This window comes from Oncorhynchus mykiss, chromosome 10 (genome assembly GCF_057628025.1).
Source record: "Oncorhynchus mykiss isolate SJ-2025 chromosome 10, ASM5762802v1, whole genome shotgun sequence".
In the NCBI taxonomy this organism is placed as follows: Eukaryota; Metazoa; Chordata; class Actinopteri; order Salmoniformes; family Salmonidae; genus Oncorhynchus; species Oncorhynchus mykiss.
The window spans coordinates 49,624,049-49,641,608 of record NC_143031.1 but is presented as its reverse complement, the minus strand read 5'-3'; the positions used below and the strand labels follow the sequence as shown (position 1 = coordinate 49,641,608).

Genomic DNA, 17,560 nt, shown 5'->3' with positions numbered 1-17,560 from the left:
CGTAACGTTTGACCCAAGTGAAACAATTTAAAGGCAATGCTACCAAATACTAATTGAGTGTATGTAAACATCTGACCCACTGGGAATGTGATAAAAGAAATAAAAGCTGAAATCATTCCCTCTACTATTATTCTGACATTTCACATTCTTAAAATAAAGTGATGATCCTAACTGACCTAAGACGGGGAATTTTTACTAGGATTAAATGTCAGGAATTGTGAAAAACTGAGTTTAATTGTATAATATTTATATATTTATTTTTATTTATATATTTATTTTTATATATATATTTTTTATATATAGTTATTTCTTTTTATATATATAAAAACTGGTAGTATGTGTATATACATACGCATACATATAAAAAATATATATATATCTTTTTATTTATATGTATGCGTATGTATATACACATACTACCAGTCAAATGTTTAGAAACATCTACTCATTCAAGGTTTTACTTTTTTTTTTAAACAATTTTCTTCGTAACACTGAATAGGGCCATCTTCTGTATACCACCCCTACCTTGTCACAATACAACTGATTGGCTCAAACGCATTATAAGGAAAGAAATGTTTAATAATAGTGAAGACATCAAAACTATGAAATAACACATATGGAATCATGTAGTAACCAAAAAAGTGTTAAACAAATCCAAAGATATTTGAGATTCTTCAATGTAGCCACGCTTTCCCTTGATGAAAGCTTTGCACACTCTAGGCATTCTCTCAACCAGCTTCATGATGTGAGGTAGTCACCTGGAATGCATTTCAATTAACATGTGTGCCTTGTTAAATGGCCATTTTGTTTCATTTCTTTCCTTGTAATGTGTTTGAGCCAATCAGTTGTATTGTGACAAGGTAGGGGTGGTATACAGAAGATGGCCCTATTTGGTAAAAGACCAAGTCCATATTATGGCAAGAACAGCTCAAATAAGCAAAGTGAAATGACAGTCCATCATTACTGGAAGACATTAAGGTCAGTCAATGTGGAAAACTTCAAGACCTTTGAAAGTTTCTTCAAGTGCAGTCGCAAAAAACATTATGTGCTATGATGAAACTGGCTCTCATGAGTACTACAACAGAAAAGGGAGACCCAGAGTACTTCTGCTGCAGAGGATAAGTCCACAAGAGTTACCAGCCTCAGAAATTGCTGCCCAAATAAATGTTTCAGAGTTCAAGTAACAGACACATCTCAACATCAGCTGTTCAGAGGAGACTGTTTGAATCAGGCATTCACCTTCTTTGGTCTGGAGTCCAAATTTGATATTTTTGGTTCCAACCTCGGTGTCTTTGTGAGACGCAGAGTAGTTGAACGGATGATCTCAGCTGGTGTGGTTCCCACCGTGAAGCATTGAGCGGAAGGTGTGATGGTGTGGGGGTGCTTTGCTGGTGACACTGTCAGTGATTTATTTGGAATTCAAGGCACACTTAACCAGCATGGCTACCACAGCATTCTGCAGCGATATGCCATCCAATCTGGTTTGCCCAGGGCTGGGGTGTTTTTGTTACCAGCCACCAGCATGGCATTGTTTGTTAATTAGAAACAGCTACAAAGTTATTCCAAAGTTATTGGCCACCTCCACTTTTTTATACCATTTTAAAAATATCAAAATCCATTGGAGAAAGAAAATAAATGTTTATTTATTTTTTAGTTAGTCTGTGTTATAAATATATATCTGACCGTTTTATAAATGGTTTAATTGCGTGATAGGATGGCATTTTGCAAAACCCGCTTGCCCCGTCCCCCCAAGAAGAATGGTTTTGACCACTAAAAGTCACTACATGCTCCAGATAAGGTTAGCAAGATGGCTGGCTAGCTATCTAGATAAGGTAATCATGCTAGCTTGCTACACTGACAGCTGTCAGTGCCCTATTTGTGGATGTTTGTCAACGCCACGTGGAAATTCCATCTCCCAATTTGTGAATATGTATAAGAAGCCTTCGTCATCCCCCAGAGGTAGAGCGGAAATGCACATTTAGGTTCCATGACAGGAAATTACATTGAAATAGTGGCAGGAATTTCCTCTGGGGTAGTCATTTAACATTCAGGTAACTCTCAAAATAAGGGAAACACCAACATAGTGTCTTAATAGGGCGTTGGGCCACCACGAGCCACCTGAACAACTTCAATGCGCCTTGGCATAGATTCTTCAATTGTCTTGAACTCTATTACAGGGATGCGACACCTTTCTTCCACAAGAAATTCCATCATTTGGTGTATGGTCAATGGTGGTGGAAAACGCTGTCTCAGGCACTGCTCCATAATCTCCCAAAAGTGTTAAATTGGGTCGAGATCTGGTGACTGAGAAACAAACACCATTTAAACCCCCTATACTCCTTTGAGACCCCTCTTTCAAAGTCACTGAGATCTCCTATTCTAGCCATGGTAGCCAAAATAATGGGCAACTGGGCATTTTTATACATGACCTTAAGCATGATTGGATGTTAGTTGCTTAATTAACTCAGGAACCACACCTGTGATGTAATCACCTGCTTTCAATATACACTGCTCAAAAAAATAAAGGGAACACTTAAATAACACATCCTAGATCTGAATGAACTAAATATTCTTCTTAAATACTTTTTTCTTTACATAGTTGAATGTGCTCACAACAAAATCACACAAAAATTATCAATGGAAATCAAATTTATCAACCCATGGAGGTCTGGATTTGGAGTCACACTCAAAATTAAAGTAGAAAACCACACTACAGGCTGATCCAACTCTGATGTAATGTCCTTAAAACAAGTCAAAATGAGGCTCAGTAGTGTGTGTGGCCTCCACGTGCCTGTATGACCTCCCACAACGCCTGGGTATGCTCCTGATGAGGTGGCGGATGGTCTCCTGAGGGATCTCCTCCCAGACCTGGACTAAAGCATCCGCCAACTCCTGGACAGTCTGTGGTGCAACGCCATGTTGGTGGATGGAGCGAGACATGATGTCCCAGATGTGCTCAATTGGATTCAAGTCTGGGGAACGGGCGGGCCAGTCCATAGCATCAATGCCTTCCTCTTGCAGGAACTGCTGACACACTCCAGCCACATGAGGTCTAGCATTGTCTTGCATTAGGAGGAACCCAGGGCCAACAGCACCAGCATATGGTCTCACAAGGGGTCTGAGGATCTCATCTCGGTACCTAATGGCAGTCAGGCTACCTCTGGCGAGCACATGGAGGGCTGTGCGGCCCCCCAAAGAAATGCCACCCCACACCATGACTGACCCACCGCCAAACTGGTCATCCTGGAGGATGTTGCAGGCAGCAGAACATTCTCCACGGCATCTCCAGACTGTCACGTCTGTCACATGTGCTCAGTGTTAACCTGCTTTCATCTGTGAAGAGCACAGGGCGCCAGTGGAGAATTTGCCAATCTTGGTGTTCTCTGGCAAATGCCAAACGTCCTGCACGGTGTTGGGCTGTGGACGTCGGGCCCTCATACCACCCTCATGGAGTCTGTTTCTGACCGTTTGAGCAGACACATGCACATTTGTGGCCTGCTGGAGGTCATTTTGCAGGGCTCTGGCAGTGCTCCTCCTACTCCTCCTTGCACAAAGGCGGAGGTAGCGGTCCTGCTGCTGGGTTGTTGGCCTCCTCCACGTCTTCTGATGTACTGGCCTGTCTCCTGGTAGCGCCTCCATGCTCTGGATACTACGCTGACAGACACAGCAAACCTTCTTGCCACAGCTCGCATTGATGTGCCGTCCTGGATGAGCTGCACTACCTGAGCCACTTGTGTGGGTTGTAGACTCCGTCTCATGCTACCACTAGAGTGAAAGCACCGCCAGCATTCAAAAGTGACCAAAACATCAGCCAGGAAGCATATGAACTGAGAAGTGGTCTGTGGTTATCACCTGCAGAACCACTCCTTTATTGGGGGTGTCTTGCTAATTGCCTATCATTTCCGCCTGTTGTCTATTCCATTTGCACAACAGCATGTGAAATTTATTGTCAATCAGTGTTGCTTCCTAAGTGGACAGTTTGATTTCACAGAAGTGTGATTAACTTGGAGTTACATTGTGTTGTTTAAGTGTTCCCTTTATTTTTTTGAGCAGTGTACTTTGTATCCCCCATTTACTCAAGTGTTTCCTTTATTTTGGAAGTTACCTGTACATCCAGAGACATTATAGATAATGTACTGTGTCTCAGATAGCCATACCCTAGTGGTGTGTAGAGTAGACTAACTGTAGACTATCCACTGCACCACTGCACCAGAAGGACAAGCGCTTCTCTGCCTAGCATGGAACAGCCTTGAACCTCTGTTTATTGACAGCAAGGAGAGAAGGGATGGATAATTGGCATCTGGGCAGTCATTTACGGAGTGTCACACACTTTATTTAATTTATAGGATCACCACAGTGGCAGTCAAGCAGTCAGTCATTGGGTTTTATTGTAACCTTGACTGCTTCCCACTAAATGGGAATTTCAGGTTTAGTGCGTAGCCTAATTAAACTTCTTAAAGATGTCTTAAGGGAGCAATAGCCCTCCTGAGACTGCTGTAAAATGACAATGTTAATCTTTTCAATAAAAACGGATTAGGGGGTTGGGTCTGAGAGTAAATTTACACATTTCACCATTGTAATTACCAAACTGCACCAGCATTCACTATAGTCTCATCAGCCATCTTGTCTGTCAACTTTACATCCACCACTCCTCTTTACCTGGCACTTTATCTCTTACTTAGTTGAGTGTTTTGGGCTCTCAGCCTCTAGGTAGACCTGTTGCTATTTAAAGCTATAGCACATTTCAGATGGGTAGTAAATAGCTCTGGTAAGAACCAGAAATATATCCAATTTTTTTTAGCATTTACCAGTGGTGAAAAAAGTGCAGAATTATCACACAGTAAAAGTAAAGATACCTTTTGAATAGAAAATGACTCAAGTAAAAGTGAAAGTCACCCAGTGAAATATTACTTGAGTAAGACTAAAATGATTTGGTTTTAAATATACTTAAGTATCAAATGTGAATGGAATTGCTCAAATGTATTTAAGTATCAAAAGTAAAAGTATAAACCATTTCAAATTCCTTATTAAGCAAAACAGACAGAATAAAAAATTTAAAAAATCATTAAATTGACGGACAGCCAGGGGCAAATGTATGAAGTAAAAAGTACATTATTGTCTTTAGGAATGTAGTGAAGTAAAAGTTGTCACAAAAAAAAGTCAATTACAGATACCCTCAAATGTCTTAAGTAGTCCTTTAAAGTAGTTTTACTTAAATACTTTACACCCCTGGCATTTACAATTCCTTCAGAAATATTCACCTACTTGATTCCCCCCCCCCCCCCCCACACACACATTTTCTTGAGTTACAGCCTGAATTTAACATGTATTAAATTGAGATGTTGTGTCACTGATCTACGCACAATACCCCATAATGTCAAAGTGGAATATTGTTTGTAGAACTTTTTGGAAATCAATCAAAAATAAATAATCTAAAATCTCTTGAGTCGGTAAGTATTCAACCCCTTCCAGTCAAGCCTAAATAAGTTCAGGAGTAAAAATGTGCTTAACAAATCACATAAGTTGCATTGACCCTGTGTTCAATAATAATTCAATAACCTGATTTTTAAATGACTAGCCAATCTCTACCCCACATATACAATTATCTGTAAGGTCCCTCAATCGAGCAGTGAATTTCAACCACAGATTCAACCACAAAGACCAAGGAGGTTTTTCAATGCCTCGTAAAGAAATGCACCAATTGGTAGATGGGTAAAAAAAAAAATAGACAATATCCCTTTGAGCATGGTTATTAATTAGGCTTTGGATGGTGTATCAATACACCCAGTCACTACTACTAACTCTATTGCCAAAGAGGAAGGAAACCACTCAGGGTTTCCAGTCAATTACAAAGTTTAATGGCTGTGATGGGAGAAAACGGAGGATGGATCAACAACATTGTAATTACTCCACAATACTAATAAGAGTAAAAAGAGGGAAGCCTGTACAGAATAAAATATTCCAAAACATGCATCCTGTTTGCAACAAGGCACTAAAGTAAAAAATGTGTCAAATAAATAAACTTTTTGTCCTGAATACAAAGGGTTATTTTTGGGAAAATCCCTACCCAAAAAAACACATCAGAGTACCACTCATGTTTTCAAGAATGTTGGTGGCTGCATCGTTTTGTGAGGTATGCTTGTTATCGGCAAAGACTAGGCAAAATCTGAGAGGAAAACGTGGTTCTGTCTGCTTTCTAACAGACACGGGGAGATGAAATCACCTTTCAGCAGGACAATAACCTAAAACACAAGGCCAAATATACACTGGAGTTTCTTATCAAGACGACATTGAATACTAATCACGACTTTGAATACTAATCTAATCAAGATATATTAGTGTTCTATTTTTCATGTTTAATACATGTAAGAATTGTTCTTCCACTTTGACATTATAGAGTATTTTGTGTAGATCGTTGACCAAAAAATTATAATTAAATATATTTTATCCCACTTTGTAACACAACAACATTTGGAAAAACTGAAGTGGTGCAAATACTTTCTGAAGGCACTATGTCTAATATCTAACAAAAATGTACATTGCCTAATAGTATCTATATTGGATATTTGTATAAGCAATACTCATGAAAACTGCTGGTCTTTGTGCAGGCACCACAGCCCTGTATCTGTTCCTGGGGATGCATCCTGATTTGACCAGTAACTACCCCAGCAAGGAGACTTTTGAGGAGATCCAATTCTTCAATGGCCACAACTACCACAGAGGCATCGACTGGTACGTGACTTCCCTTGTTCTACTTTTATCATTTTCATTGCCACCACTACGGCACTAATTCCTCTTCTCCAAGACATTTCCAACATTCCTGGTTGTGTTTTGGGGGCAGCATGTTAGAATGGAAAGAGAAATGTCTAATGTTCACCCGCCATGCTTTTCATACTGTATTAAACCAACTGTTTTGAGACATATTCCAGTTTAGTATTTTTGGCTTTAGAGGAATGTTTCATCCTTCAAAGGGAGAGGCTTTGGTTCATCCCCCTCTGAGCTCAATCATTGATTAACAGAAAGCAGACCATTGTATTAATGTGTGGTGGGCTCGGTTGTGGAAAATTGGTCTCTTTCTGCTAGTGACTGGTTTTTGCCGGTGCAGTCATATGTTTTATCCAGAACATTTAATCATTTTCATAGTTATTTATGACAAATAAAACTAGGATGTTGCTATTTGTTATATGGACAGGAATGACATTGTTTATCTTGAATCATTCTGATCCTTTTTGTCAAGCAATTGTTGTTGTACTTTAAATGGTGATAATGAATTGTCTTTTGGTGACAGATTCATCTAATCCGGTTCAAACTGCTCTGTCTGTTTGTCCTCGCTGGAACAGGTACATGGAGTACTTTCCCCTACCCTCCAACACCAGCTCAGACTACTACTTTGAGAAGAGCGCCAACTACTTTGACTCGGAGGTGGCTGCACGCCGGGCTGCCGCCCTCCTGCCCAAGGCCAAAATCATCACCATCCTCATCAACCCTGCAGACAGGGCCTACTCATGGTACCAGGTGAGCCTCCCTCCCAGAGAAAAAACACTTCCCATCGTTCCATTTCCAACACCAGACTCTATTATAGGGATAGCAATTGGGTGAAATGCTGTGGGTGGCTTGAGGGTAGCTTTACTCCTTTTCCAGGTCAGCCGCATTGCTGATTTCCCTTGAGCTTGCAAATAAAGTATCTAATATCCTGGTATAGAAATAGGTGATGTACCGGTTTGTAGGAGTGTGAAATGAGTTGGAATGCCCTCTGCAAGGACACAGCACTCTGGAGGAATCTGGCAAGGTGGGCTGACTGTGACGTCATATCTGTCTGTTCTGCCCCAGCACCAACGTGCCCATGGTGACTCAGTCGCCCTGAAGTATACTTTCCATGACGTCATCACTGCTGGCCGCAATGCCCCCATCAAGCTGCGGGTGCTCCAGAACCGCTGTCTGGTACCGGGCTGGTACGCCACCCATCTGGGCCGCTGGCTCAACCACTACCACCTCAGCCAGGTATGTTTGGTCATCTGGGTCCCAGGTGTGCATGCTTATACTCATGTGTGTTTTACAGTGATTGTGCATAAGCATGTGCTTAAATGGAAACAAACATTTATTCAGTCTGTATATGCTATGTGAACGTGGTTAGTACAGTGTGCGTGCGTGTGTGTATAGGCTGTTGTCGGTGTTGAATTTAAGATCGCTCACCTAGTCTATCTGACCTACTGTGCTGTTGTGACTGGTTCTTCAGATTCTGGTTCTGGACGGTCAGGTGCTGAGAACAGAGCCTTTTGCTTTGATGGACAAGATCCAGAAGTTCCTTGGGCTGACGAACACACTGAACTACCACAAGATCCTAGCGTGAGTGTCTTATTCGGGCTTCGAAACCACTGTAGACCCACTTGCTGGAGCCAACACATGAAGGCTTTTGTTTCCCTAACCGTTGTGGAATGTAACATTATGCGTATTAATGCGTTGAGCTGGCCAACACCCGTGTGGTTGTGCAGGAGCCTATCTTTCCTGTTTAGAGCAGAGGTGCTTGCTTTGTAAACAGCTTTGATGTGATTTTTCAGAATGTTCCCTTCTGGAGGGATTACCATCACTTTGACATCTCTCTGCCAACCTATTCCCTTTCTTCTGCCTCCCCCTGGTCTCCAGCTCCCCCCCCCCCCCCCCCCCATATCTCTGTTTCTGCCTCTGATGCTTGACCACATAATCACTCAGCCATCCTTGTAAACAGCCACATCTGTCTGCCACATCCTCTGTAGACAATGGATATGCTTTGTCCCGCATCTCTTCTCTAAACACGAAGAGCCGCAAACCATCTGTTCAGGATTGTTCCCTTTTTGATTAGGTTGGGAATTTATTTTCATCATCTTTGACTGGCCCTCCTCTGTTTTATGGTTCTGTGTTCCTCTGTTCTAGGTTTGATCCCAAAAAAGGGTTCTGGTGCCAGTTGTTAGATGGGGGGAAGACCAAATGCTTGGGCAAGAGTAAAGGACGGCGATACCCCGAGATGGACACAGATGTAAGTTACGAACCTTTCCCTCAAGATAAGTGGATTCAATTATTCCACACTTATTTCACTTTTGTCACCTTGAAAAGCAAGTATTTTTAGATTTTATAGAAGGAAAAAAATATGTATTTCCTACAGTCAGTGCTGCTTTATCATTGCTTGTCTGTGACAGACTCCGCTCCTTTCAGGCTGGGTTTGGAAAGCCACCAGATCGGGCAGTGTCTCTAATGAGCAGACATAGAGTGGAGTTGTGAGGGGGGGCAGGGTGGGCAGTGGGCACAGCTCAGGTCCTTGAAGTTACCTTGACTGTTTTGGCACAGACACCTCGGAGGTAATTAGCTGGGTAATGGCGGGTGATTTTTCTCTCTCTGCTGCAGTCAGAATGGCAGGGCTCATGAGACTCACAGAGCTGCAGTGCCCGCTGCCTGAGTTGCTCAGTATCTGGGCAAAAAATCTCTGCACACTAAGTTAACTACAGATCATAGACAATGTAATGTGGTATTGTTCCCTGTGCATAAAAGTTAGATATTCATGATAACATTTTAATATTTGTATATAATTTGAGCAATTTGGGCAATTACTGTATCCAGGGTGGGAACTATAAATGATGTATTGGTCTATTCAAAATTGTCTTGTAACTATATGACCCTATATTTGACTCTCCCCCTCTCGCTCTCTCTCTCTCGTCCTGTGGCAGTCTCGCGCCTTCCTTAGGGAGCATTACAGGGACCACAACATAGAGCTGTCCAAGCTGCTCTATAAGATGGGCCAGCCTCTGCCCAGCTGGCTCAGGGAGGAGCTGATCCACACCAGGTAGCCTCAGCATGGCCAAGGACACAAGGACAGAGACGTCACCCCAGCCTGCTCACACATAGGGGGTGCACTCTCCCCTCCGCTCCAGCCAGCCAGCGCCACGCGGGGTGACCAGGAGCTGAGGAAGCGGGAGAGACACAGCAGGCCCTCCATGCCCACTCAACCCAGTGGCCCCCAACGACCCCAGTTTGGGGTGTGGGCCTCCAGAAGGGAAAGAGGCAGGGGTGAAGGAGAGACATGAACTGTGTTTAGGATTGCTCTATTTCTTTCTCCGAAAGAATGACAAAGTGCCCGTCTTAACCATGGGCACATGCACACAGCAACGCTGGGGCAAAGCGAGAGGAGGGAGGGATCAAAGAGATGTATCATTTCCTCAAGGAGAACCAATGTTATTATTCGGTCTCTCACACAGACAGGCAGACACACTCACTCTCTGTGCTCTTTGCAGAGGGTCGGAGAAAGACTTTGTTTCTCTGTGCCAGTAAAGGAAAAATACACTAGCCAATAATGGATATTCAAGTGCCGGAGTGGATTGTTAATTTGAAAGTATTTCTGAATTTATATTTGAATCATTAACACTCATATACTGCTGGATGTCTGTATTTCTTTCCGAGCTGTTATGGTTGCGCAATGCATCTTTCGAGCATTTGTATGTTCCTTTCAACTGTCCCATGTTTTTAATCTGTGTTCATCTGAAAACATAACTGGAGTCCACGAATTGCTCCCACAGACCACACTGATACTTGACCTTTATCAAGTCAAATCACCTTTGGGTCTCTAAGACCTTCAATTGAATGAATACACAGTACAGTGGGATTAAAAAAGTGAAAACAGTAATATTTCCAAATGAGACCAGCTTGCTTTGTTTTGGTCAGTGGAACGTTGTCCTTGGTCGGAACTGCCTTAATAATGAAATATTGAAAACCCATTCCTAAATACAGCTGGACCCTACCATGTCTGTAAAGTACACTACAAACTGAACGTAAATGTGACATGAACAATGTAGCTGCATGTTTTAAAGGCCTTAAAGTGGATATTGCAATTTCACTCCAAGGAGACGGGCATCCTTGTCGCCATCCAACTTGTTACTGTACCGAGCACGTCTCTTGATTTTCCGCTAATAGAGCAGGATGTTGATTCCATGGTCTTTCCCAACTCAACTGACTCGAGCTCAATCACTTCCCTATTCATTCTGTCATTTGATTTGTTACTCCTTTTGTGCCTGTACAATAGGTGAGTGCAGAATAGAAGGATATCTTTTGATCGGCTCCATTGGGGGAAGGATACTGGTACCCCTAGCCCTTGTCTCCTAGTTTCCAGATACAGACAACACGGTCTTCCCTTCCACTTGGAATGGCTTTGCCACATGTTGTGGTCAAACCAACACACCCGGGGAGCGTAGGTCACAGCAACATATCTCTAGCTCTGCAGCGGTTGATGTAGTATGCCCTTTGAACCCAAGCCCACTGGATCAGTTGGTTGTGTAAATGGCGGCCTGTAAGAAGTGGTCCTTATCCTTCCTTGTTGGATGGCTCTTAAAGGTTCACACTGTCCCACGTCATCCTCGGACGTTGTTCATCAACACAGCTTATAGTCCTAGCCCACTTTCATAGTGTCCAATCAGGTGTGTTCTGCAAAGACTTTGGGAAAATTAAGAGGTGAAATTGGATTTGAAACTGCAAATTCAAGACTGTTAATCCCACCCTCTGGAGGAGCTGGGGTGTTCTATACAGGAGACATTGAGAGCCTTTTCTTTTCTCAGTTTATTAGTCAAGGTTATAGGAATGTAAACTCACTTCATTTTATCTCCTGTCAGTTGCTATGGATGCATATACGAATAATATGAACATAATCTGGGAGGTTAATGTTTCTTTGTTGTATTACAATCCGGTATGTACAAATACATGATCTACTCTGAATCCATGCTCTCCTAGAAGCACAGTATTTATTTCTCAACACGGTGTAAGAAGAAGGTTTTGGTACAACTTTCCTGTTAAAGAGAACCGTCCTTGTTTGTGTGAGGGATTTTGCAGTGCTCCAGAATACGAGGGTCCATTTAGCATTTTGTATTACTTGGGCCCTTGTAAAGAAGTGTGGTCTTATGGGTCCATTCTAGATGAATTGTATTTAAGGTACCAAATCATGCACCTTGTGTGGTGACACACCACGCATGCACAAATGCTGCTCTCATTTCAATTTGTTCAAGGAGCTGTAATATAGTCACAAATCCTTTGTCTTGTCATTTCCTTTTGCTTTTGAGCTGTTTTACAATGCAATATAAAGTACAAGTGTTCTGGTTCAGAGTATCAGGGAGGGTGTTGTGTTGTTTGAGCCTAGACACTACGGTCAGGAGATGGGCCGAGCGAGTTCCTTCTTTACCCCACTCACTCAGCAGGAGTCCCAGTGAATTTCACTCTGTATGATAATGTTGGACATTGAGTAGTGATCATTAACTATAAGGAAATGATAATCATCTGGACTGTACAATCAACCAATTGTTGTTAATATTTTTTATTGTTTGTAGCTAATATTTTTGTGATTTTTAATTTACAAATAAAGAAACCACTGTCTTTTAAACTTTTGTCATGCATTTTTATTTTACATGTAGTTGATGACGATCTCTTGGAATATGTAATGTGATAAGAGCAGGACAGGGACCCAACCTGAAAACTGTGTAAGCCAATGTGGCACATAAACGAGGTTTCATCCAACTGGCGACAGATTTTCATGCGAATATTCTAAAAAATCACCAAGAAAATATCCGAATTTTCGCTCCAAACGGATTTGTTGCGGATAAAACTCAGTGCTTGATGACAGTGCAGAAATGTATTTTTCCCCCTTAAATGTTCATGTACCGAATAATAAAAGTTCAATGTGTTTCCGTCGCATTTTCAATTCTACGGAGTCGATTCTACCGAGTTATGCATTAAATAGCAAATACAGATACTCTGGCCCTGGCATTTTAACTCTAGCCAACGGCACGCAGATACAGTCTGGGTAGGCTTGTTTATGGATAAGAGCGAGAATAGTTTTATTTGTCAAACGGCAGGCAAGCATCAATCATGTCACCAGAATGAGACCCTCGATATATTTGGGAAAGGAGCATCAAGATCATCGTGCACTTTCACCACCCTGTGAAGTTCTTAACTTCATCTGGAGCCTAATAAACTGCATGGTGTCTGTCCTGAGTCGTATTGGGAGGACCACACACCATATCATCGCGTTGACTCCAAGTTTACTTCGATCTGATGGTTATTATATAATATTTGCGCATAAGGGCGTTTCCACTACAATTTCTGTCAATTCATTTTCCCGACGCAAAAAGATCCCATGTCATACAAATTATCTGTCGGCATTTATAAAAATTGTACCGAAACTACCTGTTTCTATCACAGCTGTCGTGATTTTTTCCAAATAAGATGACTTTACTTTCATTAAAACTGGATGGAAACGTGGTGAGTGACTGTAAATTGTCTTCTTAGCTGTCATATAACAGTAAATCCAGTGCTTAATTTGAGCTGAATCCTGACGGAACAGGATAGGGAAAAGTAATGAATGCCCATAAATATCAAAGAACGTGACAGACAATTTAAAATATATTATATTATTTTCCTCATGCAAAATGTACATGGATTATTTTTTTGTTCAATGGATTTATTTCTCTGAAATGTTTTACTTAAGTTTTTTTTACATCGCATATTTAAAAACCATACATAAATCTCACATGTAAGGGATTAATTATTTAGTCATTGCATTTGGTGTTAGGCAACATTATTACTACTTTGTTTCTTGTAGCTACTGTAGATGATACTTGCCATCATTTTGAGAATAGATTGAGATGGGGTAGACAACTATTGTAGGTTTATAATTTATGTCAGTTTTGAAAATGCACAGAAACCTGTTTATTGTCATACACTGTAGTTGTGGCTGCCCATAAGGTTATGGCATCACATTGGATTTATAAAACATGGTTTAGATATTATGGTTCTAACTAATGACTGCAGTCGGGTTGTAATTACCTATTATTTTGGACTGAGTCCTCCCAGAATTTCCATTGGGAATCATTTATGCATATTGCCAACAGCAGGGGGTGCGGTATGAGAGTCTCCCTTCCCTGTTACATGCAATGTGCTTTGTGGACTTCACCAGACAGAGGTTTCTCTTCTGATTTCAGTTTTGTGATGAAACAAAGGTGTGGTTGAATTTATTCTGCCACTGTCTTCTTATCGTCTCGGCCTTAAGCCTATTTTTCACGGTGTCAAGGCATATGAACTAACAGGTTACAGAGCAAACAACACAATTATCACAACACATACACTAGGTTGTAATATGGCTTTTTTTCTGGTTTAGCTTCCCCAGTGATTTTACCCACGCACCGCTACTGTACACAAGCAATTTATTTATAGAAAATGTTGGAGACTAAATGGTGTTCTGAGTGATATTTACCTTTTATGTTGAACTTGTAAACTTTAAATGTGTCAATTGATCGAGTGAAAACTGTAAGTGATCTTGACATAGAGATGAGATGGTTTGCGGCCAAGCTAGCCTAGCCCATAGAATAACATGAAGAAATGGTGCCAGCTAATATTCTGGTTTGAATTTTTGGATTCATAGCTTCTCTGAGGTAATATTGTGGTTTCTTTTCTACTCCGTTTATATTTTCTATGCCCTGACATCTCCAGATTTCAAGTGTTATATATTACAGAGTTGTATTATTAGTATTTTTTTAAACGGTATACACTAACGCTAAGCTAACTGTGCTAACACTAGCCTGTCAATTCTATAGGGTTGCTATTAGCTTAGTGCTACCGTAGGCTGGCTGAGTATTGATATGGCTGATTTGGTTAATTTTTTATTTAGCTATAAAGGTTAAAACAGACTTTCTTATATGTGTATTTATTTTTATTGAAACAGTGCATGATTGTTAACTTTTATATAATCTTAAGATAATGGTGTATTTTTAAATACAAGTCAGTGTATTAGCTGGCATGACTATTTTAAATAAAGAGCATGTATTATGTTACTGTACTTACAGTACGTTCTAGTCTTTTACAGCATCTGACTGAATTATTCATGTTTTGCAGATCAAAATTCACCCAGGCTCAAACTTTACGGTCCCAAAGAACGTCTGGAGGGCAGTCATGCAACTAGGCCAACAGTTACATTGACATGGCAAGAGCTGCTGTTGGGTGCTTTTGATGTTGACATGTTGCTGAAGAGCAACCTGAGAGGTATGTACAGAGATCGTATAGACCGTAGAATTAGAATGACTATAAGGGTCAAAGGCCCTTAGATCATGGAAGGGCTGGGCCTTGCAGGTGATGGAGAAGCATTTTCAGGCTCAGTCGAATTTCATCTCCAAGTGTGAAGAAGATCTAATCACATTGGGTCATTTTTGGGGGGGTTTCCATCTCAGAATGCACATTTAAGGATAACAGGTAACCGGAGGCACATCGCCTGTGAAAGAGGCTAGTTGCTGTTCACGCAAACCAACACTGTTTCTGATGGGAATGTCCGTTTTACTCATTCTAATTCTATGGGACTATGGAAAGGGGGATACCTAGTCAGTTGTACAACTGAATGCATTCAACTGAAATGTGTCTTCCGCATTTAACCCAACCCCTCTGAATCAGAGAGGTGTGGGGGCTGTGGTATAGTATGTATATATATATATACAGTGCCTTGCGAAAGTATTCGGCCCCCTTGAACTTTGCGACCTTTTGCCACATTTCAGGCTTCAAACATAAATATATACAACTGTAATTTTTTGTGAAGAATCAACAACAAGTGGGACACAATCATGAAGTGGAACGACATTTATTGGATATTTCAAACTTTTTTAACAAATCAAAAACTGAAAAATTGGGCGTGCAAAATTATTCAGCCCCCTTAAGTTAATACTTTGTAGCGCCAACTTTTGCTGCGATTACAGCTGTAAGTCGCTTGGGGTATGTCTCTATCAGTTTTGCACATCGAGAGACTGACATTTTTTCCCATTCCTCCTTGCAAAACAGCTCGAGCTCAGTGAGGTTGGATGGAGAGCATTTGTGAACAGCAGTTTTCAGTTCTTTCCACAGATTCTCGATTGGATTCAGGTCTGGACTTTGACTTGGCCATTCTAACACCTGGATATGTTTATTTTTGAACCATTCCATTGTAGATTTTGCTTTATGTTTTGGATCATTGTCTTGTTGGAAAACAACTCTCCATCCCAGTCTCAGGTCTTTTGCAGACTCCATCAGGTTTTCTTCCAGAATGGTCCTATATTTGGCTCCATCCATCTTCCCATCAATTTTAACCATCTTCCCTGTCCCTGCTGAAGAAAAGCAGGCCCAAACCATGATGCTGCCACCACCATGTTTGACAGTGGGGATGGTGTGTTCAACTGTGTTGCTTTTACGCCAAACATAACGTTTTGCATTGTTGCCAAAAAGTTCATTTTTGGTTTCATCTGACCAGAGCACCTTCTTCCACATGTTTGGTGTGTCTCCCAGGTGGCTTGTGGCAAACTTTAAACAACACTTTTTATGGATATCTTTAAGAAATGGCTTTCTTCTTGCCACTCTTCCATAAAGGCCAGATTTGTGCAATATACGACTGATTGTTGTCCTATGGACAGAGTCTCCCACCTCAGCTGTAGATCTTTGCAGTTCATCCAGAGTGATCATGGGCCTCTTGGCTGCATCTCTGATCAGTCTTCTCCTTGTATGAACTGAAAGTTTAGAGGGACGGCCAGGTCTTGGTAGATTTGCAGTGGTCTGATACTCCTTCCATTTCAATATTATCGCTTGCACAGTGCTCCTTCTTCACAAAAAAAATACAGTTTTATATCTTTATGTTTGAAGCCTGAAATGTGGCAAAAGGTCGCAAAGTTCAAGGGGGCCGAATACTTTCGCAAGGCACTGTATGTATGTATTATTTGTAGCGTTGCACAGCTAAACCAGAGTCATTATCTTTAGACCTAACTCAAATTTTTATATTTGGCTGTGTCATTAATTATGACACATTGAACTTGTTTATTTTGAACAATTCTAAGTGGTAAAGCTAAAATGGGAGACAAAAGAGATTGGATCCTGAAAAAGTGATAACAATAACTGGTGAGTGGGTTTTTTTCTTCATCGATTACAAATATGCATTTGACAGTGTGCAGGTATCGTCATGATATTGTTCTAAAAAATTTCACTTCTAAATGACTCATGGCAGAAAGAATGGTGAATTCCAGACACTGATTTTTCCCCCCCATTTAACAAATTTAAGATGTTAAAGGGATAGTTTACTTTTTTTTTGAGTTTATTTATTTAGAGTCAGATTGCTAAATCCCCTCAAGTCAATAGTGGCTATTTAAAAAATCTTTGAACCATGGATTACAATTTCTCCTGGCCCATGGACTACTTTCAGGGTAAGGAACCCTCTTACTGACTATAAGGTGTAAAAAAAAAAAAAAAGTGAACTATCCCTTAATTTAATCATTGCAAATAGGGCATTAATGGTCAATGATTTCTTATTCAACTGAATCTGATAAGCTTTTGAAAAAAAACAACCACAAAAAAACATGTATGACCCCTAACCCAACCCCTAACTGTTCTATGTGCTATTTATCTTGGATTTGTTGCATTCCCTCTACAGATTCTGTCATGAAGTGCTTACCTGGTTCAACCAATGGACATGTGGGAATGGCTTACAACAATAAAATGGCTGAATTAAGAAGCGATTGGAGCAAAAAATTGAATTAATTGGATTAAATGT

The 17,560-nt window shown here is 40.9% G+C and overlaps 1 protein-coding gene across 2 annotated transcripts in view; it reads left to right on the top strand.

Annotated features, from left to right (window-relative positions):
* LOC110534188 (bifunctional heparan sulfate N-deacetylase/N-sulfotransferase 1) overlaps positions 1–12,391 on the top strand; it is a 106,322-nt gene extending 93,931 nt beyond the window's left edge. For both annotated transcript variants that reach the window (XM_036933298.2, XM_036933299.2), the window contains 6 exons: positions 6,609–6,732; positions 7,341–7,515; positions 7,831–8,001; positions 8,237–8,346; positions 8,911–9,013; positions 9,699–12,391. In XM_036933298.2, the coding sequence (XP_036789193.2) occupies positions 6,609–6,732; positions 7,341–7,515; positions 7,831–8,001; positions 8,237–8,346; positions 8,911–9,013; positions 9,699–9,818 (803 nt within the window). In that variant the 3' untranslated portion in view covers positions 9,819–12,391. The remainder of the gene's footprint in view (positions 1–6,608; positions 6,733–7,340; positions 7,516–7,830; positions 8,002–8,236; positions 8,347–8,910; positions 9,014–9,698) is intronic.
* The last annotated feature ends 5,169 nt before the right edge of the window (positions 12,392–17,560 follow it).